At 55.5% G+C, this 27,290-nt stretch overlaps 2 protein-coding genes across 3 annotated transcripts; both read right to left on the minus strand.

Moving 5' to 3' along the window:
* Positions 1-590: 590 nt before the first annotated feature.
* On the minus strand, positions 591-16,942 carry ADIPOR1 (adiponectin receptor 1). Its single transcript, XM_002717585.6, has 8 exons — positions 16,835-16,942; positions 9,434-9,667; positions 7,187-7,303; positions 5,939-6,110; positions 4,969-5,155; positions 3,193-3,380; positions 1,772-1,965; positions 591-1,448 (listed from the first exon to the last, which is right to left on the minus strand). The coding sequence occupies exons 2-8, from the start codon at positions 9,572-9,574 to the stop codon at positions 1,320-1,322; spliced, it is 1,128 nt and encodes a 375-aa protein (XP_002717631.1). The 5' UTR covers positions 9,575-9,667; positions 16,835-16,942; the 3' UTR covers positions 591-1,319.
* Positions 16,943-21,299: 4,357 nt separating this feature from the next.
* CYB5R1 (cytochrome b5 reductase 1) lies at positions 21,300-26,473 on the minus strand. Of its 2 annotated transcripts, none has more exons than XM_008268565.5 (9): positions 26,412-26,473; positions 25,957-26,106; positions 25,754-25,826; positions 25,231-25,337; positions 24,881-25,010; positions 24,119-24,202; positions 22,846-22,931; positions 22,380-22,479; positions 21,300-22,080 (listed from the first exon to the last, which is right to left on the minus strand). In XM_008268565.5, exons 1-9 carry the CDS (start codon positions 26,424-26,426, stop codon positions 21,908-21,910), a joined length of 918 nt encoding a protein of 305 aa, XP_008266787.1. In that variant the 5' UTR covers positions 26,427-26,473; the 3' UTR covers positions 21,300-21,907. The 2 variants fall into 2 exon arrangements, with proteins under 2 accessions (XP_008266787.1, XP_069911207.1); XM_070055106.2 differs by having other exon boundaries at positions 24,833-25,010.
* Positions 26,474-27,290: the final 817 nt, after the last annotated feature.

Raw genomic sequence — 27,290 nt, forward strand, 5'->3', positions numbered from 1 at the left:
GCCAGGAAGAGGCCCTGGAGGGCAGTGGAGGATGGCCCAGGTGCTTGGGCCCTGCACCCACGTGGGAGACCAGGAGAAGCACCTGGCGCCAGTGTGGTGTGCTGGCCGCAGCGCACCAGCCGTAGCGGCCATTGGAGGGTGAACCAACAGCAAAGGAAGACTTTTCTCTCTGTCTCTACCTCTCACTGTCCACTCTGCCTGTCAAAAAAAAAAAAAAAAAAAAAATCACAAAGGCACAGAAAGGCCCGGAATAACCCCTTGATCAGACAATCCCAGGCAAGGTGGTTTCAGTGTAACTGAACTCTGGCATATCTACCAGCACCTTTGAGAATCTTCATTATTAAACACTATTACAGCACACCAATTTCTCTGGTAAGATAATTTGTGAAGCAAGCAGAGAAAAATAAAGCTTGGTTGAGGAACCGGTGCTAACAACTCAGCTAGGTTCAGACACCGGCCCACAGATGCCACCAGCCTGTGATGCCTACGGCTCACTCTCACCGCAGCAGGATCTGAAATTGTTAGTCTTAATCCCTTGGAGCTGTGTGCAAACAGTTGAGACAACGCACGTTGAATCTTTGAATGCCAAGTGTCTTCTGTATGTTCTTTTATTATCATCATACTCTGCATCAAGATACATAGCAATGATAGCAGGTTTCTTCTTAAAGCTTAGTATTAAATATTAAATATCTTTCCCCATTTTAATCTTACATTACTCTGCCAAGAAAAAAAATTAAAACTCAAGTTATCTGAAGCCTGGACACACCTCCATGATTAGCCGGGCTCGGAACCAGTTGGTGGCTTTATGCTTCCTGCTGTGTAAGCAGATCCGGGCCCTAGAAGGATGGGGCCAGGTTATACTTGTTTGTGAAAAGTGTGCTACAAAAATGATGGCCTGTCATAAGCCAGGTTACAAAGTAAGGACGGGGTAAGGGAGGGACGTTTTCTTCCAGAAAAAAAACAGAATTTCTGAAGAGTCCCAGTCCATAATTTTTTCCCCAAAATGGTTAGAGGAAGGGGTAAAATCTCAACATGAGCTTCAAAGTTCCGTCTCTGTGAGGGGCCAGCAGCTGCCGTGCCGAGGAGGGGACGGCCAGGTGGGCCCGTCGCCACCCTGCCCGGCTGGCAGGAAGGACATGCAAGTGTACTGCCCCGTGGGGTGACCGTGGGGTGACCGTGGGCTGCAGCTCGGCTGATACTGAATTCTCTAAGAGGTTTCTTCTAGAAACAGACAACTCACACTCTTCCTCTCACTTCAGCAGAGAAGTTATTTTTAAAAGCACTTGGGAAGTTCCTCCTCACCGCTCGGGTGGGAAGGCTCAGAGAAGGGAGTCGTCAGTGCAGCCGCCTTCCAGGCCGTAACGGAACTCCTGGAGGTTGGAGACCCCGTAGAAGTGGACAAAGGCTGCTGCCACCACCAGGACGTGGAAGATCTGATGAGACTGGAACTGCGGGGACAAGCAGAGGAGAGGCCTTAGGATGATGTAAGGGAGGACCCGAGACGAGAGGAGAGCATCTGCCTCGTCCACATTCTCCTCGAAAATCTCTCTTCCCATGGTGGAAGCGATTCGTGTTTATTGCAGAAAAATGTCAGCACACAATCCTTGTCACAAATACAGCGCTGTGTGAACACTGGCTGCTTTCCCCCAGCGTACGTGCCCTCGTACGTACCCACCAACACAACCGAGTCTCTCCGCGCCTTCCACCCGGCCCTTTCACCCTGGGCCGGTCACTCACCAGGACAGGCCCTGCTGCAGGAGTCACTCCTTACCCAAATGTCAAATTTTCCAGGAAAGAAGCGCTCAGGAATGCGTGCAGCATAAAGGCCGGCTCCAGTGATGTACATGACAGCCATGAGGAAGAACCAGCCCATCTGGCCCACCGTGGTGGCCTTGACAAAGCCCTCGGCGATGGTAAAGTGCATGGTGGGCACGACGCCACTCAAGCCAAGCCCCAGGAACACACCTGAAAGCAGCAGACATCAGCTCAGCACGCTGGGGAACGGCCACCCGGGGGAGGCTCGCTGTCTCACTCTGCGATCCCAGCACTCGTGACAGCCCGCTGTTCCCTCCGCACGAGGACGGGAGCTGGCCGTGTACGGCTTCTGTGCCACGGCCTTTCACAAGCACAGATGCCTCCTGTTCACTCCTGTTCAGGAGCCCGGGCAAGCACAGCACGCCAGCCGGCGGCAACATCTCTGCGCTTCCCAAGCCAGAGAAGAGGAAGAACCCTAACTTCCCAGATTAGCAGCGAACACACAAGGCGAGAGCCCACACTGTACCTGACCAGAGAGCAGGACTACCTTTTCCAGCCTGTTGACAGCCTTGTCTACAGCACAGTGCCTGGCACTTGATAAGTCTTCAATTTCTTAACATTTAATATTAAATATTATATAATTTACAAATTTTAAATAAAGGTTAAAACACTGTAGACTTAAGAAATCTAAAGGGGCTAAAGATCAGTGGTATTGGTAGTGTAGCCACAAGTAATCAAAGTGTGAAATTAGAATCTAGCTGAGATAAACCTGGCCCCGGCCTGTGGCTGTACCAGCTGTTCCTGACTGTTCTAAACCAAGTATAAGAGCAGCCATTTTTTTTTTTTTTTTTTTTTTTTTTTGGACAGGCAGAGTGGACAGTGAGAGAGAGAGAGAGAGAGAGAGAGAAAGGTCTTCCTTTGCCATTGGTTCACCCTCCAATGGCCGCTGCGGCTGGCGCGCTGCGGCCGGTGCACTGCGCTGATCCGATGGCAGGAGCCAGGTACTTATCCTGGTCTCCCATGGGGTGCAGGACCCAAGCACTTGGGCCATCCTCCACTGCACTCCGGGCCACAGCAGAGAGCTGGCCTGGAAGAGGGGCAACAGGGACAGAATCCGGCACCTCGACCGGGACTAGAACCCGGTGTGCCGGCGCCGCAAGGTGGAGGATTAGCCTAGTGAGTCACAGCACCGGCGAGCAGCCATTTCTACCTGCAGCTAACTGACAGCAGGGTCATGATCTGTCCTAGTAACAGCCCACCGAAATAGCGCAAGACTTGCGGAAAAAACTTAGCCTTAAGAATCTGAGCTAATTTCAAAAGTTCTAATAATCAGGGTGTAGGTGGGGTCCCCAAACTGCAAACCTTAGGGCCCAAGACTGAGCCCATCAGACCCAAGATCCAAGTACCTTGGAAGCTTACCCAGGTCTGCCTACCCACCTGCTCTTGTCTGCCGGTGCTTAGGGGTGGCGAAACGGTCCCACTGTGCCACGATGATGGCAGAAATGCCCAGGACACAGACGATGGAGAGGTAGATGAGCCGGGGCTGTGGGGAGCAGTAGAAGGAGTAATAGAGCCAGGGGACGAAGCTCCCCATAATCAGCAGAGCAATCCCTGAATAGTCCAGTCTAAAAAAAACCAAAAAAAAAACCACAAAAACGAAACACATCAACAAGAGAAATGAAATATGGCTCATTTCCCGGGTTCTTTCTCTGCTCCTCCGCTCTCAAATTTAATCATTGTTGTCTTCGCTTCCCCTGCCCTCCATCCCATATTCTCCATTAAAATCCAATGTCAAGCAGCACCACCATTTTAGTGGCAAGGGGTCCGGTATGGTGGCACAGTGATTAACACTGCTGGGGACATGGGGACACCCACATCTCACACAGGAGTGCCTGGGTTCAAGCCCCCCACTCTGCTCCTGATCCAGCTTCTTGCTAATGTGCACCCTGGGAGGCAGCAGGTGACACAGCTCAAGTACTCGGGTCCCAGAACCCCGTGAGGGAGGCCTGCATGGTCCTGACTTTGGCTTGGTCCAGCCCTGGTTGTTGCAGCTATTTGGGGAGTGAACTCGTGGATGAAAAAAAAAATCTCTTTCAAATAAGTTAAAATGGAAAAGGCTCTGAGACTCCCTGCGTGCAGACCACTGTCTCTCTGCCTTGGCCATGAACGGCCCTCTCCCCTGGGGGCTACCGGGACTGAGAAGCTCCATCGCAATCCAGCTGGCCCCCTGGATCACATGCAGGGTGGGCCCCGAATATTGCCCCGTTCTGAAAGATGTGCACTAAAACCAAACTCCTGACTCTGGGAGCAGAGGGCTACTTCAGCTCGTTCTGTCTTAGCTGACTTTTTAAATGATGCAAATGTGTTCTTAGGACTGGTGTTATTGGGAAAAACAAAGTAATTAACCACCAAAACCAAAAACAACAAAACAAGCACACAAACAGCTCAGCTCAGGCCTGGAGCTGGGGGACAGGGAGGGCGTAGATGATGGACATCTGGGGCTTCCAGCAGCGCATGGGCAGCAGAGATAAGCGCTCCCTCACTGGTGGGAGGGGCCGTGGCAGAGGAAGCACGCGCTATTCACCACGCCCCGCTGTGGCTGGGCCCACAGGGGGGTCAGCTGGTACTGGGCGCCAGGTCACGGGAAGCAGTCCACAGCACTCCGGTTTTCACAAAAGACAGCACTGCTCAGCCAGAAAATGCATTCCACACTGGTTCCCACCCGCTGAGGAGGCTGCAGCAAGTTTTTCACGAAGTGTTTGAGAGAAAAGCTGTCCCCGCAACTCGAGCCACACAACAGAGCCTTCCTGTCGGGGCAGCCATTTAGTCCAGGGCTCAGAGGCCTGCGTCCCCCAGAGCAGCACTGGAGCTCAACTCTCAGCTCTGGCCCCTGACTCCAGCTGCCCACCAGCGCAGACCCTGGAAGCCAGTGGTTACAGCCCCTGCCACCCACGTGGGAGACCTGGACTGAGTTCCTGGCGCCCGGCTGCAACCCAGCCCCATCCCAGCCACTGCTGGCATTTGGGGAGTGAACTGGCAGACGGGGGCTCCCTCTCTGTCTCTCACCAAAAGGAAAGAAAAACTCTGTTCATCTGGCACTTGAGGATTTCCAGGGCTCGTTAGGAGTTACAGGCATTCCCAGCAGCCTGTCCCACCAGCATCACACAATGCGGGCACAGTGCCCGGACTTCTGTAGCTGCGCCCTCAACTCACTTGGAGAAAGTCCGAGAGACCTTCTCTGAATGACAGTAGACGGTGTGGAAGAGCCAGGAGAAGCTGAGGCAGAGCACTGCGCCCAGGAAGAACATCCCGAACACCACCTTCTCCTGGAGGGGGGCCATGAAGTACATATTTGGTCTGAGCATGGTCAAGATTCCCAAAAACAGAAACAGCACGAAACCTGTAGGGAGGAAAAAGCAAACCCGTGAGGAGAAAGGGAACGCGCACACGCTGGCGGCTGATGGGTTCAGACCCGCGAACCGCAGCAGGATCAGAAGTTGAAGCCAGTTTGTGGGAACTGCAGGTGTTTTTCATTCTCTTTAAACAGTGGGGACTTAGGAAGCAGAGAAATTGCCTCCACCTAGAACAGTCCTGCCAGGGATAATGAGAATGTCCAGCCCCAATTTCTTATTTCCAGGCCTTCTACCCTCAGTCTTTAGAATCAGTCATCAAAGACCGACCAAGGTCACTAGGCGTTAAAGACACGACTCTAGGGGCTGGTGTTGTGGCATAACGGGTTTTGCCATCACCTGCAACACCAGTATCCCATTTGAGTGCCAGTTCGAGTCCTGACTGCTCCACTTCCAATCCAGCTCCCTGCTAATGCACCTGGGAAAGCAGCAGACGGCCCGAGTGCTGGGGCCCTGCACCCACGTGGGAGACCTGGATGGAGTTTCAGGCTCCTGGCTTCAGCCTGGCCTAGGCCCAGCCTCTGTGGCTATTTGGGGAGTGAACCAGCAGGTGGAAGTTTCTCTTTGTTTGTCTCTCCCTCTCACTGTTTCTGTAACCCTGCCTTTCAAATAAATAAATCTTAAAAAAAAAAGGGGGGGGTACAACTCCAGCTATCCATTAACCAGAGCAACTACACGGGCCTTCCTTCCCAAGGACAAAGGCTACACAATCCCTTGGTGGTTAAGGAAACAAAGCCGGATCCCCTCCCCCCACCCCGACCCAAGCCACTCACCAAGCAGGTGGGTCCAGATGTTGCCGGTCTCCGTGTGGATGCGGAAGATGCTTCGGAAGCAGGCCCGGAAGGAGGGCATGGGCGGCCGGTGGCCGTGGAGCAGGTAGTCATTGTCCTTCAGCCAGTCGGGCAGCACGTCGTACGGGATGACCCGCCAGCGGCCCTCCCATACCTGCAACAGGCAAGCTCGCGCTAGGCAAACACTGGCTCCCTGGGATGAGCAGGGACCCCGAGACCCCATCTGGGAAACTGTCGGGCAAGCTTCTGCTGGTCCCAGGGACGAGCAGGGGCCCCGAGACCCCGTCTGGGAAGCTGTCGGGCAAGCTTCCGCTGGTCCCTGGGACGAGCAGGGAAGCAGCGTGGACCAGCTGAGACAAGTCACAGCTTGTGTGGGCTACCAGGGCGCTGACTCAGACTCTGACCGCTTTCTAAAAACTGCGACGTCCTTGTCTCACGATTGTGTATCTGGATATGTTTTCGTACGCGATTTTCAGCTTTTAAAACAAATCTGCCACACCTCCTTTAGGCCACTTGAAATTTCAAAACTGAACTAGTGAATGAAGACAAATTTCACTTCGGGTTTTATAAACACACGAGCCCTTCTCCGTCCCTCTCCAGGAGACGGCCTGCCCCGCTCCATCCCTCCCGCGGTCACACTCTCAGTTCTTTTTGGCCGTGACTTCTACGGTCTAGAGCAGGGGTCTGAGTCTAGGGTCTGTGCACCATGGACAAAATCCAGGGAGTGGATGAAAACTTGGATGGAAAAAAGGACCTTGGTTTTCATTTACCTCTAACTGCATTTAGGATTTCCCTCAATTACAGATGTAGGCAACGGACCAGAGCATTAGAACATATGGCTTTGTCGCCAACAGAAACCTCTGATGTTCTCGCATGCTACTTCTGCAGGTATTTCAGAATGCTCACCACTACTCAGAAAGTACACTTCTACTCGAGTTCAGCAATACTGCTCATGTGGCATGTCACAAAGGAACCTACAGCACCGCAGTGCACTGACATAGACTTCTTAGCATAAAACAGCAGAGAACCCCTGCTTAGACTATTGTGAACAATGCCGGGTACAGCAGGCACTAAACATCTGCCCAGGCTGCATCACCTCGACTTCACCTTAACCAACAAGACAAACCCGCCCGCAGCGGGAAAGCTCCTGGGCCCACGGCAGCTCGCCAGCGGGAACGTCCAGGTAAGCCGGCCGCCCTCGCCCTCCCAGGACAGGCTCCCGAGCTGCACCTTGTACACGAACTCCTCCATCTTCTCCATGGCGTGGTGGGCCTGCAGGGGCAGCGTCAGCACCCGCACCTCCTCCTCTTCTTCCTGGGGCACCGGGCATGTTTGCTCTTCTTCAGCCTGCGGGAAAACACAGGGAGTCCCCTCACCCGCTGTGCCGCCCCAGGCCTGGCGAGCAGCAGAGAAACACAACTCAGTGCTTTCTGCCGGCCTCTCTCCTACACAGGGCCAGAGCACGACAGGAGGATGCGAGGGGAAGTTCATGGGCGACGCAAGTAAAAGATGCATTCATTTTGGTACAAGAAGATTTGAAATTTATATACATGATACTCAAAAAGCTCATGAAAAATGTATATTAGAAAAAACTGCATGCAAAGATTTCAATTTTTTCATACCAAAATAAACTCATCTTTACACCCCAGTTTTCTACAAACTTTTAAAGTACCCCCATATTTACTGGTTCACAACACTGTGGTCTGAAATTATGAACACTTTGTAAACGCGGGAGTGGAAGTTCCACTTGGCACCAGGAGACAGGTCCTGGCGGAGAAGACAGCTGAGGGACAGGGGACGAGCACACCAGCCCCAGGTGTTGTTTAAGACTGGATGGCGGGGCCGGCGCTGTGGTATAGCAGGTAAAGCTGCCACCTGCGGTGCCGGCATCCCATATGGGCACCAGTTCGAGACCTGGCTGCTCCTCTTCTGATCCAGCTCTCTGCTATGGCCTGGAAAAGCAGTGGAAGATGGCCCAAGTCCTTGGACCCCTGTACCAGCCTGGGAGACCTGGAAGAGGCTCCTGGCTTTGGATCGGCCCAGCTCTGGCTGTTGCAGCCAATTGGGGAGTGAACTAGTATATGGAAGACCTCTCTAACTCTGCCTTTCAAATAAATAAATAAATTTTTAAAAACAAAAACAAAATGACTTGATGATGGAGCTGGTGCTATGGCAAAGCAGGTTAAGCCACTGCCTGCAGTGCTGGCATCCCATATGGGCACCAGTACAAGTCCTGGCCGCGCCACTTCTGATCCAGTTTCCTACTAATGTGCCTGGGAAAGCAGTGGAAGATGGCCCAAGTGTTTGGACCCCTGTACCCACATGGGAGACCCAGGTGAAACTCCTGGCTTCAGTCTGGCCCAGCCCTGGCCGTTGCAGCCATTTGGGGATTGAACTAATGGGTGGAAGCTAGCTCTCTCTGTTAACGCCACCTTTCAAATAAATAAATAAATCTTAAAAAAAAAAAAAAAAGACAACGGCCCATCCTTCTCTTGAGGCTGGTAAATCTCAGCTTCCCCCAATTTCCAAATAGTTCTTTCAGACCACTACATTTTCAACTTGTCAAGTAGGCACAGAGTCTCTGACTGCCTTCATAATTCTGTTCCTAGTTCTGTGAGCTGACTCTGGGGATGCTATTTGACTGCAACTTTGTATCCACGGAGGCTCCCAGGAGGGTCAGTGCTCAGAACTGGTTCCCCAGACGGCGGCAGTAGCAAGAGCCAGTACCCATGCAGAAGAGAGACCATTCAAAGAGACCGTTCTCTCCGTCCCAGGCCTCCAGCCATGGAGATGGAGACCCTGGCAGTCCTGTCCTTTCTCTGGGCTGCTCCCTCGCCCTCTTGTTGAAACACACAGTCCCTCTTAGATCCTGCGATGCAGATTCTGCTTGCCTATCCCAACATCCACCGTCTCTCTTCCTAGGTAAGTCCTTGTACTCTTCAGGGTGGCAATGCTACTCAGGCCCAAGGAAAAGACTCGCTTTGGAGCCTCCATTGTGGCTGAATGTAACGGCGTCGTTCCCCTCGGCCCGCGTGTCCTGGAGTGTCTTCCAGAGGGAAGGAGGTGTCCTCATCCCCAGGGAGTAGTGTGCGTGACGGACAACGCCTAGAACGACTGAGGAGCAAGACGGGCTTTGACAGGCGTGCGCCCACCTATCAGCCACGCGCCGGCTCCTTCCAGAACCTCTCACGTGAGACGCTGTCTTGTCAAAGCTGCAGAAGTTGTGCTGCTATAGGCCGTCGAGCGCGCTCCTAACCGACTGCTCCCTCCCCTTCCTGGCTTTCAGGCCTTGTGCTAAATGCTGGGGTTACAAAGAGGAGTGAATTCCCAGAAACTCAGAGTGGAAAAAACAGGCAAAAAGATACCGATGAGACCTGGGACAGAGATGTTCCTGGGGGGCTCGGATCCTAAGGCACAGCGGCCGACAGAGGGCCAGGGCGCGCGCCTGGCCGGGGAACGGCTCCGGGAGCGACTTACTTTGGTTGGGTTGGTGACTGCTCGTTTGCCCTTCTCTTCTAAGAGGGGTCCCAGTTCGGTCAGCTCCACCGAGTCTGCGTCCCTGTTGCTGGCAGGTGCCCCGTTGCCCTGTGCTGCCGCGGATCCTTTGTGGGAAGACATCAGGCTGGCACCGCAGTACCCTGCAGCCTCAGCTTGCGGGAGGTCGGGGGCTCTCAGCCCCAGGAGGCAGAGATCTCCCTGTGATGGTTGACGCTGAAATCAAACACAATGTGAAGGTCGTCGATTTATTCCTCTTATAGTTTCACCTCCATAATTTAATACTAAGACACAGCTAATCCACACACACCGTGTCTTCAATTCTGAAAGCCAACGAATTGCTTAGAAGAATTCTATTCCTGCCTGTCTTTAATAGCATTCTGTATTAAGAACCTGCTGATCCTGCCGACAGGGCTGCAAACAGTCACCACCGAGACAAGCTACCCCACCCCCACTCCTTCTCTAGGTGTGGAGTCCCTGCAGCAGGACAGTCTGCGCGATCACTCCCGCCACGGGGCTGCAGCTGCTGTCCGATCACCCAGGCTCAGAAATGAGTTAAACACCAACTGACTCAGTTGCGCTTTACCTACAAATGCTCTGACAAATGTGTTTTGCATACAAAAGCCACTTGCCTGTGCGAGGGATGACCAGCAGGAAATTTGTTTGTAGGATCTGCTAATTCTATAGGCATTATAGGATTACAGGCTGGGTTCTCCTTGGATAGTAAGATTTCATCACAATCTCCCCTTAAAGCAAGCAATATTACCTGGCAGCAGGAAGTTGAAAGCAAGAAGGCAGCCCCAGGTTTGCCCTTTGCCTCACAAACAATACACACACACACACACACACACACCCCTAATAACTGGCTGCACAAGAGCCTGTCCCAACCACCACAGACATAAGCTAAGCCCCACTCAGTTTAGGTTTTCAGAAATTACAAAAAGGAACACAAATCCTTTAGGGAAACTGAAGAAACCCAGAATTCGGTTTTCTAGGAAAAGGCATAGAAACACTCGGTTCTCCTGGGCTGGACTTGGGGTTGCAATCTCTCACCAGGCCTCAGGGAGATGCCAAGAACACCAGAAGGAGGGAGCTGGTCCCAAAGATGTTTACTTGTGCTGCAAATTACTGTTCTGCTCCCCTCCCCGACTCCAGACAAGGGACTTTATTACACACAGGGAAGTTGTGGCCAGATGTTAAGAATTTCCTTGCGGTGGTTACCCAAGCCCTAATAACCACAGGCCACTGCAAAGAGGGCCAAGTCACACCTGCACATGGAGTGAGCTGGTCACAGGAGACGCGACTTTGCTCCCGTACAAGACACTCTCTTGTTGATGGCTGTTCGCCAGGAATGCAAACATCTTTGGCATCCTGTACCAGTTTCTATCCAAGAGTAATTATAGTTTCTTCTAAGGGACTGCATTGGATATATGCAATCAGGTGGGATGGCTAATTTTTTGTGTTAACTTGAACAGATTAGGGGACACCTACAATGCTAATAAGGCATTATTTCTGGGTGTCCCTGTGAGGTTGTTTCTAGAAGAGACTGGTGTTTGAATCATTGCATCGAGTAAGGAAGCTGTGTCCTCACTCACTGTGGGCGGCACCATCTAATGGGCTGCGGGCCCGGACAGAACAGAGAGGCAGAGGAAAGACAGAATTCATTTCTTCCTCCCCCCTCCCCCTTCGCTCTCACGGCCAGACGTGCTTCCACCCTTGGACATCTAAAACTCTAGATTCTCCAGCCTTTGGGCTCTGGGACTTGTGCCAGCAGCCCCACGTGTGGATGAGTTAGGCTGCTGGCACCCTGGGTGTGCACGAGGCCACTCTGTCGGCTTTCCTCGTCCTCCGGCTTGCAGATGGCCTGTCATGGGACTTAGTCCTCGTTATCATGTGAGCCAGCTGCCCAATAAATCCCTTCTCTTCCATCCATCCACCCTGTTGGTTCTGGCTGGGGAACACTGACTAATACTTTAATTTGCCCTCAAGTTTCAGAACAGTCATGCCTCATACTACATGTTCAACCCAGAACCAGAGCTGAAAGCAACAGGCAAACCTAGCCCGAGAGAGACAGACAACAGCTCACCGCACAGCAGGCAGAGCTTACGTGGTGACAACGCGCACAGTTCCTCTTCCCCTAAATGTGCAAGCCTCTGACAAGGCAGATGCCCGCGCACAGTCAACAGCTGAGCTCAAGGAGAACAGGAAACTGGAGGCCCCTGAGGACCTCGGGAGATCCCGGCCCCCACCAGAAGAAACATTAGGAAACGTTTCTCAATAGGCTGACCTGAAAACACACTTCCTTAAAATGACAGGCTGCTGAATAAACAGCTTCCCGAAGAAATAATCTATACCACCAGCAAAAATGTAACTAGACTTGGGCATCTTGGAGAGGTCTGAGAGAAGCACAGAGCAGACCCAAGGCAGAAACACAGCTAAACAAACAGCCTCGCATTCGGGATGCAACGCTACACAGGTCAAGATACACATCTCTGATTTGGGTCAGACCTCATGTTTCAAGATGATTGAAGGGGCCAGCGCCGTGGCTCACTTGGTTAATCCTCCACCTGCAGCGCCCGCATCCCATATGGGCCGGGTTCTAGTCCTGGTTGCTTCTCTTCCAGTCCAGCTCTCTGCTGAGGCCCGGGAAGGCAGTGGAGGATGGCCCAAGTGCTTGGGCCCCTGCACCCGCATGGGAGACCAGGAGGAAGCACCTGGCTCCTGGCTTCGGATCGGCGCAGCACTGGCTGTAGCAGCCATTAGGGGAATGAACCAACGGAAGGAAGACCTTTCTCTCTGCCTCTCTCTCACTGTCTATATATAACTCTACCTGTCAAATAAAAACAACAACAACAAAAAAAGATGATTAAACGAGGGGGCCCGCGCCATGGCACAGCCAAAGAAGCCTCCGCCCGCAGCTCTGGCATCTTTTATGGGTACCAGTTTGAGTCCCGGCTGCTCCACTTCCAATCTAGCTCCCTGCTGTGGCCTGGGAAAGCAGCAGGGGATGGACCAAGTGCTTGGGCCCCTGCACCCATGTGGGAGACCCGGAAGAAGCTCCTGGCTTCAGACTGGCCCAGCTGCAGCCGTTGTGGCCATTTGGGGAGTGAACCAGTGGATGGAAGACCTCTAACTCTCTGCCTTTGCCTCTCTGTGACTCTGTCTTTCAAATAAATAAATAAATCTTAAAAAACAATTCTTTAGGGTGCTAGTGCTAAACACACCTGTTAAATGTGCAGTGAATGGGTTGGCTTGCTCTGGGGAGGGGATACAAGAGCCCCACAGTACAAGGAAAAGGCAAGAACTCTAGCTGGTGCCGAGAAGCCAAGTCATGCTCACTGTGTGCAGTCTGCCCTGTTCATTCAATTTTTTTTTTCCTTTTTTAAGATTTATTTCTTCGAAAGACAGAGTTAGAGATCTTCTATCTACTGGCTTACTCCCCAAATGGCCACAACAGACAGGGCTGGGCCAACCAGGCCCATATGGGATGCCGGCACCATAGGTAGTGGCTTTACCTGCTATGCCACAGCGCCAGCCCCCCTAAAGAATCTTCAGGTACCGTACAGAATACAAAGTTGGACAAGTGATGTCACCATCTCCAAAGAGCTTAGACAGATGGCATAAGGGCGACTTGTTACACGTACAGCGTAAGTAATTCAATCTCACTGCTCCGGACAGGCAGCGGGGAGAGGACCCCCTCAACCAATGATCACCGATCACACATTGTGTTCGCTTAACTCCAAGTTGGGCAATTAGGGTGCAAAAATCAAAAGCAGAATCCAGTTTGCTATTCTTACTCTTTCCTCATTTGGTCTAGAAAGCGTCTACGTCCTCAAGGCTCCTGGCCATCACAGACGTTCTCCTAACTCCTGAGCCAGCCTGCCTCTCAGGAGCTTCCACCCCCTCCACATCTTCCAAATCCAGAGCCACCAAACCTGATGGACAGGCCAGTGACATCACAAAGCAGCCATCAGCTACACCTCAGCACATAAAATACATCCTCACGCCTGGAAGCACGTCCTGGAGAGCATGCCATCACGAGGAACGTCCACCGTCCAGTGGGGGCTTGTAAACTGCAGCAACAGCGACAGGAAAGGGAGAGAGGGTGGGCGGTGGCAGGAAGAGCAGCAGGCACGACCAGGCCCTGGGAACATCCCTTCCAGTCAGGCTCACGACCACTGTCTTAGTTGTTATAGTCAGCACAACCCCTACGGTACAGAGGGATCCCGGGAGATTCCCCCCACAGTGTAGATGGATCCTGGGAGATTCCCCCCACGGTGTAGATGGATCCCGGGAGATTCCCTCCACGGTGTAGATGGATCCCGGGAGATTCCCCCCATGGTGTAGATGGATCCCGGGAGATTCCCCCCATGGTGTAGACAGATTTCGGGAGATTCCCCGCACGGTACAGGCGGATTCCGGGAGATTCCCCCCATGGTGTAGATGGATTCCGGGAGATTCCCTCTATGGTGTAGACGGATTCCAGGAGATTCCCCCCACGGTGTAGACGGATTCCGGGAGATTCCCCCTACGGTACAGATGGATTCTGGGAAATTCAGACCTGGAGCCAAAATACACTTGAGCTTTCTGCCAGCTTTCTGTTGCTCACGGATTTTAGAGGAAATATTTTTCCCCTCAAACTTGCCACACCCAACATAGCAAATCATGATTGAGCTGAACTCCATCGGAGCGCATTTTTGATGGGATTTCCTCAACTCAAGCTAATAACTCCCAGCCAGTGGGCTTTCCAACTGCCTAAATCTAGGATCTCAGGGAGTAAAGCCGTGGAGCCAGGGGGGCGGCTGTGCTCCCATGAATAAGATAATCCTGGGTTAAACTTGCGGGAGAGACTGACTCTGGATCTCTAGCGGTTAGCTGGAGAGAGATTCCCTTACGGGTGGTGGAGACACTCCTTCTCCCGTTGTGCAGGTGCTAGCACACACCTTCACTGCAGTCAACGGCACACCAAGCTGCTTCCAGTTTTTCATCTGAGCTCCCTAGACGCTCTGCGGCAGGCTCCATCCACGCAGGCCCCGCTCGCGGATGTCAGTGCCCTAAATCTGAACTTGTCTAGCAGCACAGGGAACACGGTCGTCTCCACGACACAGGAGAGCAGCGTCACTGCTGGGGACACGGGGCTCACGGCAAAGCCCGCACTGAGAGTGCCCCGCGGGAGAGCCCCCCGCCGACGCCGGGGGTCGCTGATGCAGGGCCTCCCTTCCTCCGCAGCTCTGCCCCAGTTACAGCTCTCCCAGCACCAGAGGCCTTTTGTCTCTAACAGAGACAGGCAAACTTCCCTAATGTCATGATGCAAAAAACAGACCAGAACAAATGAACTGCACACACCACTGAGGGGTCTTCATGCCAGTCTGCTTTCAATACCCATCTTCCAGAGACACTACAGATGCACGAGTGCCCAATACGGCACCCACTTTATGCTGTGCACCCCAGCAGCCCCAGTGAGCAGGCAGACCAGTGGGGGCCTAAGAGGCACTCACTGGGGACTGGTTTGGCTGGAGGGTGCTCTCAGGGGCTTCTGTGCAGAACAACTGTGATGAGCACCAGCACTGCGGGGTGGGGGGGAGCCATAATTAACCAAGTGGGACCACAAGTACCCGGGCCAGGATAACACAGCAGGAGTGTCAGGGTTTCCGTCTGGAGTCGAGGGAAATCTCCCAGGGAAACAGAACAGATTCACTGGCCTAGAAAGAAGGGCAAATTCTATTTGTGAATCCGAAGACACCCACTGATTGCTCACAATACGCATGGTGCTGCGGCTACAGAGACAAGGCCAAGAGAGGTGTGACACAGTTACCGGCCTCGATTTTAAGAGGGGAAAGAACTTGTTAGTATCACTTCAAGGCTAAGTGCTGGAGGAATTCAGAGGAAAAGCTCAATTTGACTTTCAGTTGAAGTGACCAAGAAAGGAAGAAGGATTTTGTGGGAGAAAAGGCCTTGATTGGTAGACAGGAGCAGGGTGTTCCCGAAGGGTACAGGACAGAACAAACGCTGAGCGTGAAAGGACACAGCCCCAGGGCGGTGAATAATCCACTTTTTCATAAAGAGCCTTGGAAAGGTAAAATGAGGCCAGAGCGAAGAAACTAAAGGTCGCCTGAAAACCTACTTAAGGTGGCGAACTCCCTCTGTCGGCGCCGGCAGCGGGAGCCTAAGCGGCCCCCTCTTAGCCTTCCCACTCCCCCCCACCTGCTGGCGAATCGGTTTCCTTCGAAATCACGTTAATTTCCTGACCCCTGCGAACCGCACTTAGCAATTAGGTACAGCTGCTGAGATCTATCCTAAAAAGGACCTAAGAGCAGCATTCCAGGCAGATTCCCCAGGGGCCACCCACACTTGGGCACAGGAAACTTCCCCCTGGGACAGAGACGCGGTGGCTGCGAGCCGGCGACCCTGACGCTGCAGCACGCCCAGCGCCGCCCCGTCTAAATTCCTGGCAGGGTGCGGACGCCACAACACCTCAGCATCGGCGCTTGCGCCATCACAGCAGAAAAGCAGTAAACAGACCCCACTGTGCCTGTCTGAGAAGTCCCGGCCAGCACGGGCCTCACTCGACGGGAGCAGGCGCTGAATCCCTGCGGCTTCCTAGCCGGGACTCGAGGCCAAGACGTGGGGGACCTGCAGCCCCCCCGGGCCCCTGCCGCCTCGCCGACGCCCCAAATTGTGAGAACCGAAATCCCGCTGGCCAGCTTCTCATCCTGCCCCGAAGCGTCAGACAGGGGGGAGCGCGCCTCCCTTAGTCACCACCTTAAAAACCCAAGGCGTGCAGCCCCCAATTCCCACACTAACACAGCATCCTCCGAGCCCACCGTCCTCAGGCAGCGGAATTCCGTTTTTCCCCACAGTGGTTCACATTTCGGCTTTTAGGGCTGCCGTAAACGCGGAGTCTGCCCACCTGCCCGCCCTCCGACCCCGGCAGGGCGGGGGCACCACCTGCTCGGACCTGCCAAGCCCTGGCCGAGGAACCTCCACGGTCCGGCGACCGTGCAGAGAGCCGATTCTGCGACCCAGGCCCGCACCCCACCGCCCACGCGCGCGGCCTGGCCGAGGCTCGGCTTTGGCGGTCGGGCCGGACCCAGGGCCGGACCCAGGCCCGGACGCCGTCGGGGTCGGCCCCGCGCACGCCCCAGGACGGCCGAGAGCCGAGGCTCGGCCGGAGGGAGACCCAGCGCGGCCAGGGGGCCGGAATGTTTACAAGCCGACCGCCGGGAAGCCGGAGGCGCGCCCGGCTCCGGGGGCCGCCGCCTGGGACCCTCGGGACGTGGGGCGGGGTGCTCCACGGCTGCCCCCTCCGCGGGGCTGGCCGGGCTCGGGCGCCCGCGCTCAAGCCGAGTTCCCGCCCCACCGGCCGGCCTCGGGGACACTTACGGCTGGGCGGGCAGGCTCTGCTGGGGGCCGCGGTCCCGGGCGCTACATCCCGCGGCGCTGGAGGCCGCCTGCGGCCGAGCAGCCCCGGATCCTCAGCGCCCTCCCCGCGCCGGAAGGGGCGCGCGACCGCACCGCGTCACCTCCGCAGCCGCGTCACCTCCTCGCGGGCCCCTCCTCGCCGCCTCCAATCCCAGACGCCCCTCCCGGACTCCCAATCACAGCGCTGCTCCCTTCGGTCCCTCCCCGGAGGCCCGGCCTGCCCCTACCCCCGCCCCGCCCCTGGGCCCCGCCCCACCCTCCCGGCCCGCCCATTGGGCCCCGCCCCGGACACTAGGCCCGGCCCAGGCCCCGCCCAGCATCCCGCCCCCGGGTTCCGCCCATCCTCCCGGCCCGCCCCCTTGGGCCCCGCCCCATCCTCCTGACCCGCCCCCTGGGTCCCGCCTCTCTTGCCCGGCCCGCCCCCGGCCCTGCCCCGGAGGCCCGGCTGGCCCTCGGCCCAGCCCCCGCACCCGGCACGCCGCAAGTCCTCCCTCCCCGCGTCTCCTTCGCTCACACTCTGCCTGGCAGCTCCGGTGCCAAACCCCTCGAAAGCCGCGCTGGGGCGCGTGATGGAGAAGGATTGCAAAGAATTAGACCGAGCCCGGGGAAGGAATGCTGAGTCCTCCCCTCCCCCACTGTGCCCTCTACGCCGGGAGAGAACCTGCAAGTCTATCACCAACGCTCGGTCCCTCCTCTTCAACCCCGTGTTCCCCGCCTCCTGGACTGGCCCTGGCTTTCGGGCCAAAGCTACGTGCCGGCTCCACGTGCACCTGGAGTGCTCACCTGGGAGACAGGGCGGTGCGGCCTTCGGGGGACCGGGCGCTTCTTCAGTTCTTTGGGGTGGCACACACGCAAGGCCTTTGTGGACCCAGGAACCCACGATCTTCCTCGGGGCTGCGGAGCCACGCAGACCCAGGCTCTGCCCCTGGTCAGCCTGTGATCTGATGCACATCAGGGAACCTCTCCAAATGGGAGCCGAGTGCTGGCTCAGGATTGAGTGAGATAACGCATGCAGGGGCTTCGTCTTTAAAAAAAAAAAAGATTATTTATTTATTCATTTATTTAAAAGGCGGAGTTACAGAGAGGCAGAGAGAGAGAGAGAGAGGAAGAGAGGTCTTCCATCCGCTGGTTCACTCCCCAGATGGCCACAGAAGTCAGTGCTCCACCAATCTGAAGCCAGGAGCCAGGAGCTTCTTCCGGGTCTCCCATGCGGGTGCAGGGGCCCAAGGACTTGGGGCATCTTCTACTGCTTTCCCAGGCCATAGCAGAGAGCTGGATTGGAAGTGGAGCAGCCGGGTCTTGAACCAGCGCCCATATGGGATGCCAGCGCTGCAGACAGCGGCTTTACCGGCTATGCCACAGTATCAGCCCCTACATGCAGGTTTTTTAACATCAGCATTTCGTAAGCATTAGCTGTGACTGTGTTGCCCACTGCAGGAACCTCAGAGCTGCTCCACTTCTGTAGGAGTTCACAAGCTGCCTCTCACCCATCCCAGGCCTCATCTTCCCCCATTTCCCTCGTGCATGTTGGGCCTCAAGAACTGCTGGCTCTAGGGCCGGCACTGCGCCTAAAGCCGCTGCCTGCAGTGCCGGCATCCCATATGGGTGCTGGTTCGAGTCCTGGCTGCTCCACTTCCGATCCAGCTCTCTGCTATGGCCTGGGAAAGCAGTAGAAGATGGCTCAAGTGCCTGGGCCCCTGCACCTACATGGGAGACCTGGAAGAAACTCCTGGCTCCTGGCTTCAGATCGGCTCAGCTCCAGCCGTTGTGGGCATCTGGGGAGTGAACCAACATATGGAAAACCTGTCTCTCTCTCTCTTTCTCTCTCTCTCTGCCTCTGCCTCTCCTTCTCTGTCTGTGTAACTCTGATTTTCAAATAAATAAATCTTAAAAAAAAAAAAAAACTGCTGGCTCTCCAAAAACTTCCTTCACTCCTCCAGGTTTTTGTAAAAGCGGCTCCTTTGGTTGGGCTGCCCTCCCTCGTGGTCTGCCGAAAATCCAAGCACTTCACGGCGCCTGGCTGTAAGTTTGGCGTTGGCCTCAGCCGATCCCATATTCAGATCCAGGCTCTGCCAGGCACTGGCCAGCTGGATGGCCTTTGGTAAATGCTTAATCTTTGACTCACAAGACTATCGTAAGGATTAAACAATGCCGAATTCTTAGCATAGTGCCTAGTACATGGCTGTTAACCAAAATATGTTGATTCTGTTTCTCCTATTCCTTCTCTGAATTATTCTCAACTCCTCCCCTTCTGGGCCTGCTGTGTAGCTCCACTGCAGTGGGACTGAGACTGTGTTGTACCGACGTGTCACTTGTCTATCTAGAATGAGCTCCCTGGGGGTCTAAGACTAGTCTTGGTCACTGTTGTACCCTCAAGGCTTAGCACAGCGCTAGGCACACAAGTCCTTAAATGATGTTTTTAAAGTGGATAAGGCAGAAACCCTTGCAAGTCAAGGAATGGTGCTCTTCCATGGTGGAAATTCTCTTTGCTTGGCTGCTTCCCCAACTGAACTCAACAATCGTAAGATTCGCCTTTCTGGGGGCCAGTGTTGTGGTGCAGTGTGCTAAGCCCCCACCTGTGACGCCAGCATCCCACATCGGAGCACTGGTTCCAATCCTGGCTGCTCTGCTTCTGAACCAGCTCACTGCTAAGTGCCTGGGAAAGCAGCAGGAGATGGCTCAAGTACTTGGGCGCCTGCCACCCACATGGGCGACCCAGATGGAGTTCTGGGCTCCTTCCTGGCTTTGGTCTGGACCTTTGGCAAGTTGTAGAGTGTATCAGTGGATGAAAGAGATCTCTCTCTCCCTTTCAAATAAGTAAATAATAATAATAATAATAATAAAAAGATTTGCCTTTCTGGAGGTGATATATCTGGGACTTTTTCTTTTTAAAAATTTATTTATTTATTTGAAAGTCAGAGTTTCAGAGAGAGAGGAGAGCCAGAGAGAGAGAGGGAGAGAGATCTTCCTTCTGTTGGTTCACTCCCCAGTTGGCTGCAACGGCTGGAACTGCGCCGATCCAAAGCCAGGAGCCAGGAGCTTCTTCCTGGTCTCCCACGTGGGTGCAGGGGCCCAAGGACTTAGGCCATCTTCTACTGCTATCCCAGGCCATAGCAGAGAGCTGGATTGGATGTGGAATAGCCCGGACTAGAACCAGCACCCATATGGGATGCCGGCGCTTCAGCCCAGGACTTTAACCCGCTAAGCCACAGCACTGGCCCCATGGGACTTTTTTTTTTTTTTTTTAGATTTATTTTATTTATTTGAAGGATAGAGTTACAGAGATAGGTAGAGGTCTTCCATCTGCTGGTTCACTCCCCAAATGACCACAATGGCCAGATCTGAAGCCAGGAGCCAGGAACTTCTTCTAGGTCTCCCAAGCAGGTGCAGGGGCCCTAGCACTTGGGCCATTTTCTACTGCTCTCCCAGGCCATAGCAGAGAGCTAGATCAGAAGTGGAGCAGCCGGGACTCGAACCAGCACCCACATGGGATACTGGCATGCAGGCTAGAGCTTTAACCCGTTGTGCCACAGCGCCGCCCCCTGGGACTGTGTCTTGGGAGACCAGGATAAGTACCTGGCTCCTGCCATCGGATCAGCGTGGTGCGCCGGCCGCAGCGTGCTGGCCGCAGCAGCCATTGGAGGGTGAACCAACGGCAAAGGAGGACCTTTCTCTCTGTCTCTCTCTCTCACTGTCCACTCTGCCTGTCAAAAAAAAAAAAAAAAGCAAAACCACACTCACTAATCGGGACATGTTTGCTGGAATCCTGCCAAATGGATCCCTGGACACTGCTCGGTGGAGGGCTGAGTTCTGAGGGTCCCGCGAGCTTTCTCTAAGGGGCCTGGGAGACAGCAACATACAGCTCCACGCAGAAAAACCACGTGGCCTCCGCCTGAGCCTGGGGCATTGTTTTGCTCTGGTAGACCAACAAGAAGAATCCGAAGCTGCTGACCTGGAGGGAGTGGCTTGGGTCACACTTTGAGGCCAGAGGGGCTGGGGAGGCCGCCTTTGTCCAGGCGTCACCAGGCCTGGCCGGGGCCAGTGATGTCAAGTTACTTTTTAAAGCAGAGGATCCTGTGCCAGACAGAAGGGCAGCATTTGGATTTGTCTGCCAGGTGCCCTGAGGAATGAACGTGGTAAAGACAAGGCCGGAGGAGGAAGGGGGGGGGCGTGGCCGGAGCAAGGGAGGGGCACTGGGCTCAGAGGTGTCCCCTTGTGCGTGACTCCTTCCCCCACTCAGGGTCTTCCCGGGAGGGGTGGAGCAGCTGCTCGCAGAGTGTGGGGTAGCTGCTCGCAGAGTGTGGGGTAGCTCATGTTTCAGCAGAGGGCACAGCTGCTCTCTGGAAGCTCGCGAGAATTCTATGCTGGGACCCTTCTTCCCCAGGCCCTGGAACATTCGGAAAAGGACTCCCAACACAATCACACCTTGGGTATCACGCCGGGGCCTCAGCCCCATTTATTTGCATAGCCAGAAGTTCCTGCCACAAGCAGCCATTTCCCTTTTGCCTGGGCAGGGGCCGAGATGGACACACACACACACACACACACACATTCCACGGCTCCTCTGCCTGAGGTCTAGCGGCTTGGAGAAACCATTGCCTCCTGCCCTGCCATCTCCCTAAGACAATGTCCACAGGCCACTGAACTTGCACTCCTACGCTCATTTACAGACTTTGCCCTTGAGGCTAAGGGTACTGACTGTGAAGTAAAACACATCACACGCACATCACAGGCACAGAGCAGGCGAGACAATGATGCCATCCAGGAACCAGGCCATCCTGGAAGAAACGTTCAGGTTCCCTTCTTTCTGACTCCATGGGCCTCACCCGGCTTTTTTATCACAGGGAGACTTGATCGGAGGGAAGGCCCCAGCCCTGGCCCATCCCCCTGGCCGCAGGAATGCTGTTCCTGCAGACACCATCTGGATTTCAGCTCCCGAGTGACACACACAAGGCTGATGGTCTCAGAAAAGGCATCTAGGGCTTGCAGTGCTCAAGCACTGAGTGGGGACACTCGCAGGCAAGCTGAGGGTGTTCAGTAGGTGAACCGCATCTTCTGCGAGTAGCCCAGTTTGTCCAAGTTGGGATGGCAGGCCAGCTGCACCATCGGCGGCGGCCCACACAGCAGCAGCAGCACGTCGGTCCCCGGGGCGGGCAGGTGCTCCCGGATCATGTCCGCAGTCACGAAGCCCTTGCCGTAGGCCCAACCTGAAGTACAGGGGAGAGGAAAGGACTGGAGCTGGCGAGCCACACTGGCAGGTGTGGGTCATCGGGGAGGGCCCTGAAAGACTGCTGGGAAGGTAGCAACAGCTACTCCTGCCACTGACCCAGTGGACAGGAATCGGGAGAAAGCGACCAGGAGGCCACTGTGCCTGGGCGCTGAGACTTGGCAGTGTGGCAGTGTCAGGGAGGGGCGGCTTCACTGGACTAGGGACTCAGCGAGGGGCAAGGCCTCGGTTGGGATGATGTGGGCATTTTGAGATGGCCAGGAGTCGGGGAGCAGGTACCTTCCGGGGGCTGATCCAGAGTGAGCCAGAGCTTGAAGCGATCGGGGTGTCGGGCCTGCAGTTCCTCCAGGTCCTCCCGCAAGATGATGTCCTTTTCCGTCTGCAATGCGAAGGAGAACAGGCCTTAGGAGGCTCCTCGGGCCCACAGCAGAAAGTCCTCTGCAGCGACAACTCCTCAGTGAAGACAGAAAAGGCGGCTGCAAGGATGCTAAAGTTCCGGGACCAAGCGAGACATGGACTTAAGGACGTTTGGCTGAGGGCAAGGACAGGGAGCAGCCTCCATGGACACATCATGAAGCAATACAGACAGGATGTTTAGCCAGGGCCCGAGAGTCTAATCAGCCCTGGACACCTTCACTGTTTTCTTTCGTCCAGGCCAGGGGAGGAATCTGGCCAGTTCTGCCCATCTGTCTGTCCGGTCCCCACAGCAACCTTGAAGTCCCTGGACTGAGAAGTGCAAACCAACCTGGTTGGCAAAAAGTAGAAAGCACTGGGTGGGATCCGCAGGGTCCTTCAGGACGGCCCGGATCAGCTGCAGCATCGGGGTGATTCCTGCACGCAGATGCCCCACGTGAGATGCGGTGGCCGCACCCTCGGCCCTGGCCCGGCTGCTTCCACCTTAATCCCACTCACTTACTCCATCTCCCTCTAGTAAACCCTCCAACCCCCTCCTGCAGGATCTACAGCGCTCGTATTTCTAGACACCTTCAATATCCACATGAAGTTCACATTGTGGAAACGCTGCTAAGAAACCAATCTAAGACTCTTCCTCGGAAAGAGCCTTAGGGGCTAGGACTCAAATGATATGATGTCATCGGTGATTACAAGGATCTGTTGATTCAGGCATGAGGGTTCTGGAACAGCAGACTTGGCAGAGGTTAAATGCAAGTACTTTGGAGTCAGGCAGAGCCGCGTACCAATCCTGCGTCTAATGAAACAACCCAGTGGAAACCATTTAATCTCTCCGAACCTCCAGTTTCTCATCTGTAAATTGGAATGGCCAGGGGGCAGCGCTGCGGTGTAGAGGGTAAAGCTGCCACCTGTGACGCTGGCATCCCATATGGGCACTGGTTTGAGTCCCACTGCTCCACTTCCCATCCAGCTCTCTGCTATGGCCTGGGAAAGCAGTGGAAGATGCCCAAGTCCTAGGACCACTGCACACACATGGGAGACCTGGAAGAAGCTCCTGGCTCCTGGCTCCTGGCTTCAGATCAGACTAGCTCTGGCTGTTGTGGCCACTTGGGGAGTGAACCAGCAGATGGAAGACCTCTCTCTCTCTCTCTCTCTCTGCTTCTGCCTTTCTGTAACCCTGCCTTTCAGATGAATAAATAAAATCTTTAAAAAAAATGGGAAAGGCTAATACCTACTTCACAGATCCTTATCTAAGGGTCTACAAGTGGCTAAAATGCACAGAATTTAATCAGACTCCCCACTCCCTGGAAGTGTCCAGGGGTGACTTGTTTTCTTCCTGACTAGCCATCACCAGTTGCTTCTCTTAACACTTACCTAAAAATTGTTAGCTCTACTAAGTGTGAAGAGAGCCCACCTGTTATTCTACCAGTTGAAATGTTCTAGGTTTCTATCTGCTTACGCCTTGTTTTTTCAGAAGTCTAGGCATTGCTGGGATTCCCCTGGTTAACAGGTTGGCTACGATTACCAAATCTTCAGAGGGTCAGCTGGGACTCTGCCTGGGCACAATCAAGAAAGGCAGGAGAGAGCGCCCCTCACGCGACAGGCACCTGTGCCTCCAGCGATCATCCCCAGTTTCTTTGCCACTCGGGGTTCTGGTGGCGATTTCTTGTTGGGCTGAATGTTAAAATTCCCTAGGAAGTCGAGAGGAGAGAGGGGTAGAGGGACAAAGTAAAAATAGGGAACCAAGGGAACAACAATAGAATTGAACATATGCCCCAGGCCAGATTAGCAGCTACCATGAAATCTGATCCTGGAACTTGGGTGGAGGTTTGAGTTGAGCCAGCCCTGACAATAATACACTTGAGGGACAATGAGGCCAGAACTGTCTGTCCACCAGGGAGTGCAGGGCCACAGGCCAGCATCGGCTGCTCCTGGTGAGGGCGACGGGCAGGGGGCCAGGTGCGCCTTTCCGGAGGGGCTGCTAATGTACCCAGCTGTCCTGGGGGAAGACTGAAAGCTCGCCCTGGCTCTCCTCCCAGCGCAGCCTGGGGGACAGATCTTAGAGGGAAGGAGTGGAGAGAGCTTGTTTGTATGACTCATCTCCATAGCTCTCCTGGCTGGCGAACTCCAGTGGACAGGGAACAGCGCCCTGTGGCAAATGGGGCTGAGAAGTTTGCCTTTCTGTAGGATTAGCTGTGTTCAGAAGGAAGGGCGAGCCTGGCCCTTATACTGTATGTACGTACACACACACACACACACACACCAGGAGTACCGTAGGCTTTGGAGAAGTGGCAGCCAGGCTCAAGGAGCCTGGCTATTACCCTTCCCGGTGTAGGTGAGCAACCTACAAGGAGAAGACAGGCTATTACCCTTCCCGGTGTAGGTGAGCAAGCCGCTCGGCCCCCGAAACTCCACCACATCCCCAATCTTCAGGCTGTTCAGGTACTGAGACATCTTCCCTCCTTCAGGAAATTTGGGGTGCACTCCCTTCAAATAGACCTGGTAAGATGAAGGAAAATACCCTATTTGGACTGTCACTGGTTTCTGACCCTCCCCAGGCCAGAGCAGGGCATGCAGGTGCACACACTCACGTGGGCATGCACACACTGTCTTTCCCCATATCCGCAAAAGGTACTCCCTCTTCTGCTATGAAACAAATACTGGAAGATTCTACAAATACGAGGAAGAGAGAGTGGGGTAAGGCGCCCCAGGAGCTTACCTTGATGACAAGATCCACGTAGCCTTGGTCTTCATCACTGGTGACAGGCGTGTACGGCCTGATGACCAGGCTGCCATCGATTCGGGCAGAGAGGTAGACGTGTTTGCCTGGGGACCACGTGCAGAGCTACGTATAAGGGCAGCTGGGATGTGCTGCACCCATTACCTTTCGAAAGGCTCAGAGAGATTCAAGAGAACAGGGTCTTGCTGCCTTAACGTCACTGCAGGACCTGGGCAGCAGTAGGGGAGTCAGGGGTCTGGGCCGTGGGGAAAGAAGTGTTTGCTGGGGGAGGGGAGGGGGTGGGGAGGAAAGAGGCAGGCTGTTGAATGTAGCAGGTGCTGGAGGCCGAGACGCCACGCCCTGCAGGGGTCCAGGGGCACCTCACAGCCTGGAGGATCCAGAGCCAAGCGGGAGGGGACGGTGTGTGGAGGAGAAGGATGGAGCAGGTGGAGCAGGTGACCCCCGGAGGGCAATCACCCTCACAGGAGACCCCGGGAGGGAGCCCGCGCCATGCTTTCCTTACCCACAGGCAGCCCCAGGACGTGGTGGGCGGTGGGCAGGGCAAAGCGGAACCTCTTGGTGTTGTGGCTCACCGTCTGCAGGGCGGGTACACAAGGGTTTCACCCAGGGTCCGCCTGGCCAAGCCCCTTGGGACCGCCAGCCACTGCGGAGGCCGAGGCCGTCCCCTCCTCTGTCCTGGAGCACCGCCCTGCCCCGACCACCTACCGTCTTGTCCAGCAACCGCAGCAGGTACTTCTCATTGGGGTCCAGGAGAGTGACCTGCGGCCGTCGGGACCTCCGAACCACGAAGGCACCCACGGCCAAGCCGAGCAGAGTGAGCAGCCCCACCCCCAGGGAGGCAAGCAGCACCGGGCTCTGCGGGGAGACAGGAGAGCGTGACCGCCGCGCAGGGCCAGGGCCCAGGGCGGGGGTGGCGCGGGCGCACAACCAGCCGCTCCGGGGTGGCTCCCCAGGCCCAGCGCAGAAGCCTGCCAGCTCCGCGAGGTGTCGCCTGGCGGGGTCCAGCGCCCGGAGATGCGGTACCAGGACCCCAGCATGCACGGCGGCCCCAGAGCACGGCGGGGCCGGGCTCGGCGGTGGCGGCCGCAGGTCCGGAGCCCAGTGCCCAGAACCAGACGCGGCGGGGTCCCCGGGGAAAGGGGATGGACCGAGGGGCTCACCTGCGGGATTCCCATGACCGAGCGCCTGGTCCACCGCCACCCAGGCTCACGGATCCCACAATGCGCCGCAGGGCGGGGCGAGGTCGGGGCCTGCGGGCGGAGCCGCGGGAGGCGGGGCCAGTCTGTGGGTGGGGCGTTCGGAGGCGGGGCGTTCGGAGGCGGGGCTCGCCGGAGGCCGGCCTGCGCCCCGCCCCTTCTCTCCGCTGCTCCAGTCTTTTAAGAGCGCGGCTGCAGCCCCTCCGTGGAAGCCCGGGGGTCCCTGCCACCTGGACGCGGTTCTGCCCAAGCGGTGGGTGATTGGCAGTCTCTGGTTCGCGCAAGCCGGACGCAAAGTGCGTGGTGTGAGGGCGGAGGCCGCGGCAGGTGCAGCCGGCGGACGCTGGGTGAATCTCCAGCAGCCCTTCGCCGGCGGGAGCGCGCAGCCGAGCGGCCGCGTCCTTTCGCAGCCCTGCACCGGGAGCCAGCGTGCCGGGTTCCAGACAGGCTTCGCGTTCCGGCTTGGGCTCCTGTCGCCATAGGCCCTTTCTGGCTGGGAGGCCTTAGCTTACCCGAATTTGTAATTTTTTTGTAATTTTGTAATTTTTTTCCCAGCGGATGATGTACTTTCTTATGAACCTTTAACTTCTAAAAATATTTATTTATTTATTTATTTAAAAGAACTGCAGAGAGAAGGAGAGACAGAAATCCTCCATCCGCTGGTTCATTCCCCAAGTGGCTGCAACGGCCAGAGCTGGGCCCTCTGAAGCCAGGAGCCAGGAGCTTCTTCTGGGTCTCCCACGCGGATGCAGGGACCCAAGCACTTGGGCCATCTTCTGCTGCTTTCCCAGGCTCATTAGCTGGGAGTCTGATGGGAAGTGGAGCAGCGGGATCGGAACGCTA

This window comes from Oryctolagus cuniculus, chromosome 13 (genome assembly GCF_051225735.1).
Source record: "Oryctolagus cuniculus isolate XC-2025 breed Fujian yellow rabbit chromosome 13, ASM5122573v1, whole genome shotgun sequence".
In the NCBI taxonomy this organism is placed as follows: Eukaryota; Metazoa; Chordata; class Mammalia; order Lagomorpha; family Leporidae; genus Oryctolagus; species Oryctolagus cuniculus.

Excerpts from the sequence above, each read along its gene's own strand:
- ADIPOR1 (XM_002717585.6), bottom strand. The coding sequence starts at position 9,574 with ATGTCTTCCCACAAAGGATCCGCGGCAGCACAGGGCAACGGGGCACCT. Across the intron at positions 3,381-4,968 it reads GTCTCTCGGACTTTCTCCAA|ACTGGACTATTCAGGGATTG; the intron begins GTGAGTTGAGGG and ends GGTTTTTTTTAG. Across the intron at positions 1,966-3,192 it reads GCACCGGCAGACAAGAGCAG|GTGTGTTCCTGGGGCTTGGC; the intron begins GTGGGTAGGCAG and ends TGCTGCTTTCAG.
- CYB5R1 (XM_070055106.2), bottom strand. Across the intron at positions 25,338-25,753 it reads CGTCCTGGGGCTGCCTGTGG|GCAAACACGTCTACCTCTCT; the intron begins GTAAGGAAAGCA and ends CGTGGTCCCCAG. Across the intron at positions 25,011-25,230 it reads ACGTGGATCTTGTCATCAAG|GTCTATTTGAAGGGAGTGCA; the intron begins GTAAGCTCCTGG and ends TCATCTTACCAG.